Raw genomic sequence first — 15,121 nt, forward strand, 5'->3', positions numbered from 1 at the left:
ATTATTGATAGCCATACACATAGAAAGACAGCAGATTATATCTTTTTCAGGCTTCTTGATTACAGAAACAAGATGGGCGGCTGGAAATGGACCCTAGCGAGAGAGAAAGAGGGAAATGGATAAACAATAGGAAATGGACTCGGTTTAAACTTTAAAGAGATATCGAGAGAAAACAAGAAGTTAAACTAGTTATCAAACGGATATAGTGTAGGAACTGAATTTAAACTAGTTATCAAATTGATAGCGAGGGAAGTCAGCGGACTGGATTAAAAAAATTCAGGTTATGAGCAATAGATAAGAGTTCACGAGCTTTAGGGTTCAGTACAAGAACCCCACGAAATTGGCCTGCTAGCTGCAGTACAAACGACTGCTCTAGTACCATATAATCATATATGCCCCTCGAAACATCAGTTGCTCCATAAATATTTGCAGTTTTACATAATTCTAACTAGGACAATTGCTTCGTAAATGCAATTTTCTTTTCTCAAAAAAAAAAAAAAAACAAAAACAATTAGGATAATTCCGATGGTTCTCTCGTGTCTTAGGTGCACATATACCTTGTTAACGATGAAGGGGTTCAACAAAACTAACTGGGCCCACCCACTCTATGTGCGGAGAGAAATTAAACCATTTTCTACTATTTTTTAAAATTTTATTCATTTATTTTCTATTTGCAATTTACTATATTATCCATATTAATTAATTACATTAATTTCATAGTTTTTTAATATATAAAGGTTAAAAATTTTCAGTTTTGAAGAGCAAGCTTTTTTCTCTTAATAATAGTATAGATTTGAAGAGCTTGGTGTTGCCACTGTGCGGGGTTATCCAATACAGTATGAGCATAGGTTTACTGGTTTAGGATATCAAATTCACCCTCATACATGAGGATCCAATCAATCAATTTCGTCAAAAGAAAGAAAGGAAATATCTCCTTAGACTGGACTGGGGGTCATGGCCACTGATAGCGGTGCAGGCAGTGAAGAAAACCTAGATCACTTTTCAATTCCATGAGAACCGACTTATATAACATGACGGCAACCAGATTCATTGTCTAGATCAAGTCAGCAACAAGGATACGGAAGAAGAAAAACCATTTAACAAATGCAGAAGGGATTTGGGTGCATGATGCACACAGCTTCTGGTGTAAAGTACATTCAGGTGCATTCCAGACGCCTTCAATAAATTGAAAAAGTAGTCACAGTGTTGTCAACTCCAGTAAATATACCATTGATGACATGAATGAATCTTAAATCTAGGCATCAGAAGTCAAGCCTCAATCACATCCCGATTCGGTATATGTTCTGAAATGCATGCTAAAGCATTTTGTCTTAAGGATTAGGACTCATGCTTATTTCATATTACAAGATAGGCTTCAGATGTGTTCTGCCGTTGCTTCGTATATATTGTTAGTCTAGTTAATTCCATTCATTCACTGAAACAGATGTAGAGAAAACTCCCTAGATTTAAAAAGTGACCAAAGTGCACCCCAAAGTCAAGGGCTCGGATTCATTACACATAGCATTGAAAGCCCATCACATTCCATTAAAATGTTAAGAAGATAATAACAGCAGAGGAAATTACAACAATTTCCTAGCTAAAACCAGATGGATACAGAGTCGATCAGTACCAATGTACAACCATAACTTCAGAAAGCCTTTTTGTTGCAATCAACTAGTATTTGGTACAACGGAACTTTTCCAGCTTGCCTTCAGAATTTCAGTTGTGCATAGCTCAAACTGCAAAAAGACTACAGGACCTGATTTCAAGATGCAAAAGTGATAGTGAGGAAGTGTTTCAACTTACCATAAATATCATTCAGCCTACAGATATCATTTTGATTTCTTAGACCAGTTTCTACAGTTTCAAGTCGAATACATGAGCACTGAGCAAACACTTGCAAAAGCCAGAGCACAGTTGCATGAGCAATAGGAGTCTAATTTCAACTTTGGTTAGTTTAGAAGTGTTAAAATAAGCCACTTAAGCATAAGATACATTATTCTGATTAGTGAGGCAAGTCTGATGCGAAGTGTATAATGGTAGACTAAAATGAGCAACAAGAAGAAACTTTAGCCATGAAATGCAAGAACATAGTCAAAATAAGCACCCACCCCTAAATTTAGTTTGCAACTGTTAAGAGCATGGATACTAGATACATAACACTGAGACCTTGTTTAATCTTATCATCATCCCGCATTAAACATCATGCAGTCAAGTGCCAACAAGACAACAAAATTATGAGCTCTACTGTTAATAACAAGGAAAGGCTAGACATGAGAGAAGGGTGACATTACAATTTGCTACGGCTCAGACTTGAGGAGGTCAACAACAGAGTTTTTGTACTTGTTATTCAGGTCCCTGCACAGAAATTGAATTCAGAACACAAAAAACCATGAACACCATCTCATTAGTTGATGCAAGCTAGACTGTTGTAGTATATACCTCCGCTGATTTAACAATTGCTCACTCTCTTCGAGCTTCTTCTTCTGTCCCTCAACCGTCTACAATCACCACCACAACACTATCAATCTAACGAAATGTAGACTAGTAACAATCAAAAATAGCCAATTACCATAGCCTTGGTGGGGATGGATCCGGATATGGAGTTCAACAGCTGCTGGCACTTGTCGAAATGGGTGTTCAAATCAGCGACCTATCAAAACCCATCACGCATTTCAAATTCACCCCCCCAAAATTATCCACAAAGATAAATTCAGAACGACAAAACGAAAAAAATTCAATCATACCAATGCATCCGATTGCTGATCCCTCGTCCCGTTCTCAATCGAATCCGATAACTTCTCCACCAACTGCAATTCACCGCAAATCAAAAACACCCACATTCAGCAACGACAATTCATAATCACAAGTAATCAAGATTAGGTTTTTTTTTTTTTTTTTTTTTGGGATTCTGGTGCATACGTGGAAGAGATGGAAGTGGGAGGCGAGAGACTGATGCTGTTGTTGTTGTTGTTGTTGCTGTTGCTGTTGTTGTTGTTGTTGTTGTTGTTGCTGCTGTTGTTGTTGTTGGAGAAGAAGACGCTGTTGTTGTTGCTGGTGCTGGAATTGCTGTTGGTGTTGTTGGAGGTAGAGATGGTCCTGACTGGACGGCGTAGAAGGGTTACTGTGGGTCGGCACGCTGGGGATCATATTCCAGCTCCCACTTCCTCCTCCTCCTCCGCCCGAGTACTGATGCTCCATTCCTCTCTGCTTTTTTTTTTTTTGTGTCTTTGAAACAATGAAGCTTCAGCGCGGTGGTGTCCAATTTGAAGCAGCAGCCTAACGGAAACGACACGTCGTATTGTTTGAGTAACTGGGCTTATAAAAGGTTGTGCCTTTTTAACCCAGACAGATAACTAACATAAATCCTAGGACTGAAGTCCTAATCCTTGAGAAGGTTTCAACTTTGCTAAGGACTGGAGCAGCTTGTTTTTCTGGTTTGAGGTTCGCTTTCCAACTCTGAGATTTATGAAGGAATGTGTTGCATTTATGTGGTATTGGTTTTTGGGATTTTTGTGATTGAGTATGGCTTTTTGGTGATTGGATTATATGATAGGAGTGAAAATATGATTTGGGTTGATTGCTTTATGCAAAGAAGAGCTCACTAAGTAATTGGAAGATGACCCATTTTGTGTTTGTTTTTTATCAATGTTTGCATCCTGATTCCCAACTTAGTTTCAGATTCCATTTGGTTAATGCATGCCTGAGTTGTTTGAATGTGTGACTGTAATATGGTTAGGGTATGGAGGTTGATACTGATCGCAGTGAACATCAGTATGAAGAAGAATATGTATTGCTTGATCTTGGTTCAGTTTCCTCCCAGCTTCAGATACCAGCAAACGCACCATATGTTCTTTCTGTAAGTTTCTTTCGGTTTGAGTTCCTCTTTTTCATTTTCGATACCTTGTTTTTTAAGCGCTCAAACTGGCTGTAATGTCATTTTATTATTGAATTGTCTTGATTTTCAGGGTTTAGACACAATGCATCCGGTACTGATTATAAATGACAAATTGAAGTTGGTGAGTTTATAGCCTACAAAATCCTTTATTAACTGTTAATTTGAGAGGCTTGTAGTCTATGCTGGGATGAATACATATCGTCATATTTACCCGAGCCAGATCATATCATCCCCATCCGTTACTACCCAAATTGTAAATTTCTTTGATCACCTTCTCCGGCAATGTACTCTACCTGAACACTGTAAACAAGTTCACACTCAAATTGTTACGACAGGCGGGTGTCAATCAGCGTTCTTGGCAGCCCGACTCATTAATGTTTATGCACGTCTTGGGCTAGTTTTTGATGCCCAGAAAGTCTTTGACTCCACCCAGTTTCAAGGTACATCCAACATGCTCTTGTGGAATGCAGTTCTTAGAGCGAATGTGTCTCATGGATTTTATGAAAAAGCACTTAAAATATATGATAAAATGCGAAGACTTGGAGTTTGGGCTGATGGGTTTACTCTTCCCCTGGTTATTAGGGCCTGTGCATTTATGGGTAGATTTAGGCTATGCAAGAATGTGCATAGTCATGTTTTACAAATGGGTTTTCAAAATCATCTCCATGTTGTCAATGAGTTGATGGGAATGTATGGGAAACTTGGTAACATGGACTATGCCTGCCAACTGTTTGATAAAATGAGCGTGAGAAGCTATGTTTCTTGGAATACTCTGGTTTCTAGCTATGCCTTTAACTATGATTGTGATGGTGCATCTGAGATTTTTAATAGGATGGAGTTAGATGGGTTGGAGCCAAACCCTGTGACTTGGACATCATTATTGTCAAGTCATGCTCGTTGTGGCCGCGGTGAGAAGACCATGGAGTTATTTGGTATGATGAGGGTTAGAGGAATTGAGACAACTGCTGAAGCGCTTGCTGTGGTGTTATCTGTATGTGCTGATGTGGCTGTGGTTGACAAGGGTAAGAAGATTCATGGATATGTTGTTAGAGGTGGTTTCGAAGAGTACTTGTTTGTGAAAAATGCACTAATATGCATGTATGGAAAATGTGGAGATGTAGAAAATGCATACAAGTTATTTTTGGTGATGCAAAGCAAAAACCTAGTGAGTTGGAATGCTTTGATCTCATCATATGCTGAATCTGGTTTGTGTGATGAGGCTTTTGCAATATTTTCCCAGCTAGATGCTCATCCAGTTATGACACCTAATATCATAAGTTGGAGTGCTGTTATTCAAGGGTTCTCGTCCACTGGACAAGGAGAGAAGTCTCTGGAACTCTTTCGGCAGATGCAGAGAGCAGGAGTACTGCCCAATTGTGTCACTATATCCAGCGTATTATCTGTTTGTGCAGAATTAGCAGCAATTAATCTTGGCAGGGAAATTCATGGTCATGTGGTAAGGGCTTTGATGGATAGCAACATTTTGGTCGGAAATGGCTTGATCAATATGTACACAAAATGTGGAAGTTTTGAGGAAGGGCATAGAGTATTTGAGAATATTGACAGTAAGGACTTGATTTCGTGGAACACAATGATTGCTGGTTATGGGATGCATGGACTCGGTGAGAATGCTCTAAGAATTTTTCATAGGATGGTCAAGACGGGATTCAAGCCAGACAATGTAACATTCATCGCTGTTCTTTCTGCTTGTAGTCATGGTGGGCTAGTTACCGAGGGTCGCCTCCTTTTTGACCAAATGATTGGAGTTTATGGTGTAAAACCCCAAATGGAGCACTATGCATGCATGGTTGACCTTCTTGGCCGTGCGGGGTTATTGCAAGAAGGAAGCAACATTGTGAAAAACATGCCAATGAAACCCAATGCTTGTGTCTGGAGCGCTCTTCTCAACTCTTGTAGGATGCACAAAAATACAGATATTGCAGAAGAAACTGCCACCCATATATTCAATATGAACTCGGAAATGGCCGGGAGCTACATGTTGATGTCAAATATTTATGCTGCTAGCGGGAGATGGGAGGACTCGGCAAAAGTGAGGATCTCAGCGAAGGCAAAGGGTTTAAGGAAAATCCGGGGGCAAAGCTGGATTCAGGTTAAGAATAAGGTTTTTATATTCTCAGCAGGGAATACCATGCAAGCAGGCGTGGAGTTAATTCATGGTATCCTTTATGGCTTGGTACTTCAAATGGAAAGTGAGGGATATGTACCTAATAAGGAAGTCATTCAAGAGAATATTGACAAAGAACTGGATTGAAGGTTGAGTGACTGGCTAGACATGATTGGTTGATCTTGGTTCAGTTTCCTTGAACGTATCCTATATGATGAATCGGATTGCATGGAATCAGGTCATGTTAGTTTATATCCAAACATTTACAAATAGCTATGGGATGCTAAATATATGTAATTCATGACAGCACTTGTCTGGTAAAACGTAGTTCATGATCTGGTGTCTATTGCTTTATATAAACCATGAGCCGATGCATGTTTATGATTTATTCTTACAGTAAACATTCGTGACAGTTGGATAGTAGTATTGTATACCAATACACACTTCGGTCTTCCTCGTTTGAGCCCTGTGATCTGTTTCATTCAGTGTTATTGGTAATTACTGAATGGCTTGAAGGTTGATGCTGTGGTCTGACGTGATTTTGTTTGTCTAATTGTTGTCTGCTCACAGACTGGAAAATGGGACGAAACTATTGGAACCTGCCTTATTTTCAAAGAAGGTACATCTTGTTTTCTGTGATATTTTATCTATGCAGTTTAGGATTAATTTTTGTACACAAGGAGGAATAGATACCCCTCAGATTCTATTCCATAAGCAAGATCAGATGCTTTAATTTTTTTTTTTTTTTTGGATAAGAAACGGCTTTTATTGAAAGATCAAGAAAAGCAAAAACAAAAAGGTGGACGAGGCAAACAGCCTAGATAGAGCCTAAACTACAGCTGCATTCCGATCTGATAAGATAGAAGATAAGCTATAGTTCCTATACTCGCCAGAAACAGAAGCCCATAGAGACGCCCAAAACCCAACTCTCTCCCAAAGCAATCCCACCTCTTCACCGCTATAAACTTCAAAGATTCTTATTAGATGCTTTCATTTGGGAGGCAATGGATTTTTGGTCAACTGTTTTTCTGTGACAAGAATATGCTGATAAAAATTCATCGTCAACAAGAGCTGTGCAACATAGACAAATCAGTTATGGCTTCTGACTACCTTCTCTGTTATCAGTGGTTTAGTTTGACTTTGATTGTCATACGGAGGTGATTAGATTATCACTTTACGCAGGTAATGAAGGTTTTTAGTTATCCAGTTGTGACTGTCACGGTTATTAATCCCTGCATTTTTTGTAAGGATCTCAGGGACTAGAGCACATATGGAGATGCAATTTGATTTGTTGATCTAGAAAATTTAGGCTATACCACTTTCCTTCACTGCGTAATTTCTGGAACTAGCAATTGACAATGGTCTTACAATTGCTTGAGGCGGTCATGATAGCCAAAGACTAATCCAAACCTGTTTTATAGGATTTATCATAACCATTTGCACAAATTGCCAAAGCTCTTAGTGAATCAACATATCCCAGAAAAGAAAAGGGGGGAAAAAAAGCCTTATAAGTTTTTGTCCACTGTTTATTGGTCTATTATATTTGCCTGCATTAGTTGATTTGAGATCTGATTAGCATTGTTGCTATACTAAAGAAGCTTCATTTGCAGGTGCTAGTTCTGTAATTCATGAAGAAACAGGATTGTCGGCAAATGCATAGTAGATCAAAACCAATATCTGTCACTTGGCTGTGCTTATAGGAGATTAAAATTTGGATTGGCACCAGATTGTGACTCTCATAGTGCTGTATCTGTGGAGGCTGAGAAAGTTTGTTGAAGTTTTTGCAAGCACTCTCAAGATCCTGATGGTGTGAGTTATAAATCAAGATATTGCTGTTTTTTGGAAGAGAAGATATTGCTGTTAGCTCATGTATAATTGTTGATGTTAACTCATTTACTTCATTGCCATAGTAAAGAGGCGTTCTAAAATTACTCTTTATTTCAAGGTACCGAAAAACCAAGGTTCTATTTTCTTTGAAGTAATATAGTAAAGATCGGTAGAATTGGGTTTAAGTTCTCACTATTTATTGTCATTTGGACATGTAGAAAATTATGTGCGTCGCAGTTTGGGAGTCTGAGATGAGATGTAGGACTAGGAAAGGATTTCAAACTTCATGTCGCCAAGGTATCTTATGTTGTGGAATCATAAGAAGTGTTTGTTAGTTCCCAAAATGATTTCATAGTAAGATTCTAACTGGTGCCAAAATTCGATCAAAAAGGCCCAAATAATTGGATGTTATTTTCTAATTATAAATGGTGAGATTTGACTGGTTGACAGAACATAGAGATTTTAGGAAAGAAAATCATTGCTGTCATCACAATTGTCACAATACCATGCCTCAGATATCACTGTCAAGCATCATCCCCTCACCACTATCACCACTAACTGATTATCAATGCTTATGTACCCAAAAGTATGGTCCACTGTCATCAATGGATTTCTGTAATGTTTTCCCTTCTAGATTATGGTTCATAGGTTATTGACTTGTGATCAACTACAAAATCACATTATATATATGTTGCACTCATATGCCAAGTGGTCGTGTACTAACCACAGAATAGGTTTGTCCAGACATGTTTTGCTACAGCATTCTAAGAAGGGTTCTTTTGGTTTTTCAGATTTTGCTTCAATCTAGCTCAAAGACCTTGGAGCTTGATAGAAATCCAATCCATTTAGAAGATTAGCAACAATGATTCCTCCTCATCTTGTTTAAGTTTCACTGCAAGGTTTGTTGTCATTCTGTTTGAATTTGTCTCTGGCTATCACGACCGCCTCAATCAGTTGCATGTTATTGATTAGTCCTGTGTTCACTTGAGTTTTTGCTTCTTCTTATCCGTAGTGATATGTATGTCAACAGCATCATCTGGAGGCTCTGAGATATATCGCCAAGGACGAAACTCATGAATGCACTCTGCATATCTCTTCGTTCCGGGTTTCCTATAAAAAAAAGCCTAGGACATGTTCTTGTAGTATATGGCTGTAAGTTATATACTTGTGCTTGTTAAACAATTTATATACTAGTTACAAGAAAACTCACTTTCTAATTGGTTCCGGGAACAAATAAGAGTAGAGAGGTGGTCTTGAATCTTCATATGCTCTCTTGTCTGCAATTTGTTCAGGATCCTCTGCCAGATTTGGTGGTCCTCCTAGAAACATCTATAAGCAAAACCCAATTATTTACTATGGATGGTGACCGGTTTTCTTTAGGGTCACCGCTAGCAAGTTCCTTGGGTACATTCTCGCTAGCAACTGAGGCCAACCCTGACAAGATACATGCAGTCATAAGCATGAAATCTCTTGAGAAGAAAGTTGACTTGCAAAGCTTGCAAGGAAAGTTAACGGCACTTTCTCGATTCATCGCTAGACTCACAGACAAATGCTTACCATTCTTCAAAACAATGAAGCGGTCACATTGTAGGGTGGTAGATTGGAATCCTGATTGTGAGGCAGCACTCCAAGTCTCCAAGGTCCCAAGGAGTGCAAAGATCAGACTTCATCAAAACCCAGCTTTCAAGCCCAAGTGAAGACAGATAACCAAGGAGTGTTCAAAGTCCAATTGCCTTTCTCAGTGAGCAAGCATGTGAAGAAAATGGCAGCACGAGCCCCTGAGAGCTTGTTTGATAATAGTACAAGAAAATGTGGGTACTTAACATTTTTGAAGGAAGATACTGTTCCTTCAGATTCAGGATAATTTCTTTCCTACATTTCAGAGCCATGTAATATTTGAAATTTAGCAAACAATTTTGATATTCCCTTCACTTTTCAAAAGAAAAAAAAAAACAAAAAAAAGAGAATACTACAGTTTATAATATCTGAGACGTAATTTTACTCTGTGTAAACGAGCATGTAAATACATTAAATAGATCATTTCGATTTATAGTGGGTGGTAGATCAAAGTTTAGGCAAATACCGGTCCTCCTCACTTCTTCACCATCATCAAATTGTTGACACATGCCCTTGTAGGGTTCATCTAGGATGTGAACCTGAGTGCAAGGGAAGGTAACTTCAAAGTTCAAGATGTAACTACAAATTCTTATCTAAAAGTTTTGCAGATTGTAACACATACTATGCACAAAACAACAAGAAGAAGAAATAGTATACTATTACAGGATCCCAATGTTTGCCATAATCCCATCTTAAGAGATGACACTCCTACTACTACAGGATCCCAATGTTTTCTTGAAATGACAGTTGTCTTGAATAGACCCTTGAATAGACTCCAACTCCACAATGATCTCTTCGAATGTAGGTCGGCAATCTGGATTCGGGTGCCAGCATTCTTTAAGAAAAGATGAACACAAATCAACATATACAAATCAAACATGCAAAGGGAGACTTGTAGTCGGGACAGAAATGGACATGAAGGTGCTTTTGGTCGGTTTGGAGAACCATCTGGTCCACACACATCAGTATCTCTGCAAAGAAGACCTGCACGAAAAGGATTGAAGCCTCTTCCTGCTGGTATGCAATGGAACGAAGACATATACGAGCTAGCATGGGAGGTATTTTATCCAATTGTTTTGCTTATACAAAGCCTCATTACTTCAAGAGTTCAAGTACACAAAAGCCATTGATATTGATCTTGCCTAAAAAAGATTTCTGTCCTTGCATTCTTTTTGAGCTTTCAGGGTACGATCTTCGCCAAGCATCAAGAACGCCCTGTTCTAGTCAGTAAGGCAAAGGTATATGTTTCCTCTTATACTATAGGTTTCCTGAAATTTGCCAAACAGTAAATATGAGACTTTTCTCTTGTAACAGACGCCATGAATTGGGAACCAAATTCATCCCGATCAAACAGGCTTGACTACTCCTAGAACTGTATTCTGGCATATGGTTATACTGTGTTTTGCTTCTAGATGTTTCTAGGAGGACCACCAAATCTGGCAGAGGATCCTGAACAAATTGCAGACAAGAGAGCATATGAAGATTCAAGACCACCTCTCTACTCTTATTTGTTCCCGGAACCAATTAGAAAGTGAGTTTTCTTGTAACTAGTATATAAATTGTTTAACAAGCCCCTTTTGGAGTAATTGAATACTGTACCCGATCCTCCTTAAGTTTCATGTTTGATGTACCTTGAAACGGGGTGGTGTCAAAAACTTTCTGGGCATCAACAACAAGCCCAAGACGTGCATGAAGAAATCCAAACATGCATATTAGTGAATTCCTCTAATGATTGCATTCAGCACCACTTAACAACTTAGCTCTCCAACTCACTACCTTCTTCGTAAGTTTTTCTTTCAAATAACTAAATATAGCTGATTTTTTCCTGCCTACTTGTGTGGGTACGTAGTCCCAAATACCTGTCATGTTTATCCACACGCTTCACTCCCAACATACTGGCCAGAAATTCCTGTCTATGCATATCCATTCCCCGACTAAAAGCCACTTTGCTCTTTTGCAGATTTACATGCTGCCCTGAAGCAATTTTATATGTGTGCAAAATATTTCAGAACTGCTGGCATTCTTCCTCAGTCGCAGTCCCAAAAAATATCATCCGCCAAAAGCAGATGATGTAAAACCGGTGCATGATAATTAATTTGAATACCTTGCAACCACTGATGATGTACAAAATGTTCAACCAAAGAAGTCAGATCCTCTCCGCACAAAATGAACAAATATGGTGATAGTGGATCTCCTTGCCTGATGCCCCGAGTTGGCTTCACATAGCCTCGAACTTCCCCATTTAACAGAAAAGAATAACTCACTGTTTTGATGCTTGTCATTATCAACTCCACCCATGCCTCAGCGAAACCCAACTTCAAAAGCATATTTTTTAGGAAGCTCCATTCAAGTCTGTCATAAGCCTTACTAATATCCAACTTCAAGGAAAAGTGTTCTGCTTACCCCCTTCTCTCATTATGTAAGAAATGAGTTACCTCCGTTGCCACTAATGTATTAATAGAAATCAACTGGCCCGGGATAAAAGCACTCTACAATGGAGAAATCACCTTCCCTAACAATCTTTTTAGGCGTCTGTTTGCCAATACTTTTGAGCAAATATGATAAAGAACGTTACATAGAGCTATGGGGCGTAAGTCTATCATATCCTTTGGCTCTTATACTTTCGGAATCATTGTTATATGAGTAAAATTAACCTCACGAATAAGAGTAACAGAGGTTAAAAAAGATCAGACCGCATTGCAAACATCACTTCCAACAGTACTCTAATACTTTTGGAAGAAAAACGACGACATTTCATCAGGGCCAGGTGACTTAGATGGATGAATTTGAAAAGCAGCTGCTCTAATCTCCTCATCAATATACACAGTTAACAGCTCTTGGTTCATTTCATTCGTTACTCTTGGAGTCATTGTGTCTAGAATCAGGTTCAAGGCCACTTCATTTGTACCCTCTGTTGAAAACATTTTGCGGTAATAGCTACTCACAACCTTCTCAATTTTGTTAGCCTCTGTCACCCAACTTCCATTGTCATCAAATAACCCTTTAATAGTGTCACGCTATCTCCGATTTGATGCCCTCCGGTGGAAATATGCAGTATTTCTATCACCCGACTTCAACCATATTTCTTTTGATCGTTGACTCCAGATGGTCTCCTCTTGAGTTAATAGTTCCTGAAGACGAATATTTAACGCTTGTTTTTCTTGGTTCATAGCAGAGTCAAACGGTGCCTCCAACAGTTCATTTAACCGTGCCCTAACTGCCTGCATTTCAGCTTGATGAAACTGAAACTTATCACGCTGCCAAGTATTAAGAGTAGCACCAGTATTACGGATCTTCTGACAAACCCTGCTCATATGATCACCCTCCGTTACTCCTTGCCAACCATTCTTCACATGCAGCAGGTTGTGCCCAAAATTGCTCAAACCAGAATAACCTTATCTTTCTTCCAACTTGCAAATCATGACTTGGAGATGCACACACTTTAACCAATAATGGACTATGATATGAGGAAATGGGGTGCAGATGCGTCGTTGTGGAGTGATTCAACATGCGCCTCAGTCCATCAGTCCAAAGACTACGATCAAGTCGTTCCTTGGTTTGATAGTCAGACCACGTAAATGGACTACCTCTAAACCCCATGTCGATCAAGGAGCAGTCATCACACACTCACGAAAAGCTTGCATCTGGAGTGGTCTTCTTTATTCCCATCCTCCAGTTTTCTCTGATCGTTCAAGGATCTCATTAAAGTCCCCTCAAATCAACCATGGCAAAGATGATTGACTTGCAAGCCGCCTCAACAACGCCCAGGTCTCCCTTCGATCCCCAGTCTGTGCGTAACCATATATCCTCGTCAGCCTCCATTCATCCACCGACCCCCGGACTGCAATTGACACATCCAAATACCTAGTAGAATATCTTTCCTCCTCTCTTTTCTGCTCACTCGTGGGAGTTAAGCACATGCAAAGGAATCGTTCATCCATAACATGGTGATTCCATGTGAATCATCTCCCTTTGGCTCACACAATTATTAAAGCCCACCTTAACTCGCAATGTCTCCATCTGTTTAGCATCACATAGAGTCTCAGAGAGGAACATGGTTCGTGGCTTCCCTTGTCTAATAATATCGATCAGGGCCCTACACCTGTAGTTCCCTACAACTCCCCGAAAATTCCAGGCCAAAACCCGGAAAGCCATGCCGTCTCAGACCGCCTTGTGTGCACCACTTTCTAGTTTCTCATAGCGGAGCTCTCGTAGGGTTATGAGGTTTTGTTTCAAATTCCCATTTTTGTTTTTGTTTTTTGTTTTTATGCATCTTCTTCTATTTGATACAATTGGATTATTTTTTTTTTTTTGAAGAATATCATGTCGATATATTAATATTAATTTTCAGGCCAGAAAGGACCATTACATATCCTCCCTCTACCGTCTATGGGTAGATAAAGAGTTTGTGCGATACATAGATTAGATCCGATCATTTGACGGTACCCACGCTCACTTATTCAAGAAAGCCTATGTAACTATGGACAGTACTGCATAGTAATAGGCAAGCAAATATTAAAAAGAACTAACTAAATAATGGGTAAAGAAACCCATTAGTTATTCTGGACCCAAGAGAGAGCAGGCCCAAAATCAGTTGCCGAGCCGTAGACCCAACCATCAGCCCACAAAGCCCATCAGGAACAAACCCTAGCTGCCTCCAAGCTGTTCTTGCCGCCGTCAGCAATAGTGGCGCTGTCCGGCCAAGCATCCATGCCGACCAAGTCGAAGGTAGCCACCCATCCACCTCCTCCGTCTAACTCCCCACGGTCTGGGCTTGGATTTGAGCCCAAAGACAGCCAGTCCACATGCTCTTTGATCTGGACACCCAGACGCTTTCTCCCTCCATTTGCAGCTTCAGCAGCAGTTGCAACTCCACCCATGACCAATTTGCACCACTCATGGACAACCACAGAGTCAGTTGCACCATTAGGACTTCCAGTCGGAACCAGATTAACAACCAGGGTTGGATGAGGAATTTGATCAGCCAAACTAGCAACTCCAACGCCGATAGCGTCAAAGTCATTCTCCAGAGCAGAAGCCATCCATCACCCTGCACCACCACCGCCTTATTCGTCCGGCGATAACCACAGCCGCTCATCGCCAGAGGTACAGATCGAGGGCTTGCTTCCTCATGCTCCACCGCCGGCATAGCCGCCAGCGGGCCCAACTCAGTGGTCGGCAGCGACGATTTCAGACGAATACAAGCAGATCGATTCGCATTACCCAGTAAAACACAGAGCACCGGGCGTTTACCAGAACAGGGTTGAGAGAACGAGGTCATGGTAGGTGAAAGGCCGAGTCCTGGCCTTTTGGAGGAGATGGCAGTAGTCATGATCCATGAGTCCGATGAAAAGGGTATAGGAATAGGGCTCCATTTTGGATGGAGGAGAGGCCAAGGGCGGCGGTATCGCAACCCTAGCAGAGCCATCCTCTCAATTTGGCGTTCTATGTTGCGATACAATTGGATTATTGATATATTTTCTTCTGTTAAATGTGGATTCAATTTGATTGATTTTTATATTAGTATTTTTTTTCGAAAGGTAATATTATTAAGTGTGAGGCTATTGCCACCTTACCATTTTCTTAGTTCACCCTACAAACATTTGAATTATTAAAAGACTATTACCCAAGTGCAAAATGACTAATAAGTACAC

The 15,121-nt window shown here is 39.9% G+C and overlaps 3 protein-coding genes and 1 long non-coding RNA gene across 11 annotated transcripts; 3 read left to right on the forward strand and 1 right to left on the reverse strand.

The window, feature by feature from the left end:
- Positions 1-1,431: 1,431 nt before the first annotated feature.
- Positions 1,432-3,244, reverse strand: LOC133725418 (mediator of RNA polymerase II transcription subunit 9). The gene is made up of 6 exons (XM_062152675.1): positions 2,923-3,244; positions 2,748-2,810; positions 2,573-2,653; positions 2,443-2,501; positions 2,295-2,358; positions 1,432-1,759 (listed from the first exon to the last, which is right to left on the reverse strand). The coding sequence occupies exons 1-5, from the start codon at positions 3,199-3,201 to the stop codon at positions 2,301-2,303; spliced, it is 540 nt and encodes a 179-aa protein (XP_062008659.1). The 5' UTR covers positions 3,202-3,244; the 3' UTR covers positions 1,432-1,759; positions 2,295-2,300.
- A 78-nt stretch (positions 3,245-3,322) lies between these two features.
- LOC133725419 (uncharacterized) lies at positions 3,323-9,781 on the forward strand. The gene is made up of 6 exons (XM_062152676.1): positions 3,323-3,444; positions 3,740-3,859; positions 3,969-4,019; positions 6,594-6,642; positions 7,634-8,147; positions 8,642-9,781. The coding sequence occupies exons 2-5, from the start codon at positions 3,743-3,745 to the stop codon at positions 7,681-7,683; spliced, it is 267 nt and encodes an 88-aa protein (XP_062008660.1). The 5' UTR covers positions 3,323-3,444; positions 3,740-3,742; the 3' UTR covers positions 7,684-8,147; positions 8,642-9,781.
- Positions 3,762-9,781, forward strand: LOC133725416 (putative pentatricopeptide repeat-containing protein At1g17630). 8 transcript variants are annotated; one of them, XM_062152667.1, is made up of 6 exons: positions 3,762-3,859; positions 3,969-6,642; positions 7,634-8,147; positions 8,642-8,749; positions 8,863-9,002; positions 9,143-9,781. In XM_062152667.1, exon 2 carries the CDS (start codon positions 4,086-4,088, stop codon positions 6,168-6,170), a length of 2,085 nt encoding a protein of 694 aa, XP_062008651.1. In that variant the 5' UTR covers positions 3,762-3,859; positions 3,969-4,085; the 3' UTR covers positions 6,171-6,642; positions 7,634-8,147; positions 8,642-8,749; positions 8,863-9,002; positions 9,143-9,781. The 8 variants fall into 8 exon arrangements, with proteins under 8 accessions (XP_062008651.1, XP_062008658.1, XP_062008657.1 ...); XM_062152674.1 differs by having other exon boundaries at positions 8,881-9,002; XM_062152673.1 differs by having other exon boundaries at positions 8,881-9,781.
- A 776-nt stretch (positions 9,782-10,557) lies between these two features.
- On the forward strand, positions 10,558-11,936 carry LOC133740865 (uncharacterized). The gene is made up of 3 exons (XR_009861480.1): positions 10,558-10,705; positions 10,782-10,998; positions 11,428-11,936. It is a non-coding gene; the product is annotated as an uncharacterized LOC133740865 (long non-coding RNA).
- The last annotated feature ends 3,185 nt before the right edge of the window (positions 11,937-15,121 follow it).

This window comes from Rosa rugosa, chromosome 1 (genome assembly GCF_958449725.1).
Source record: "Rosa rugosa chromosome 1, drRosRugo1.1, whole genome shotgun sequence".
NCBI classification, from domain to species: domain Eukaryota; kingdom Viridiplantae; phylum Streptophyta; class Magnoliopsida; order Rosales; family Rosaceae; genus Rosa; species Rosa rugosa.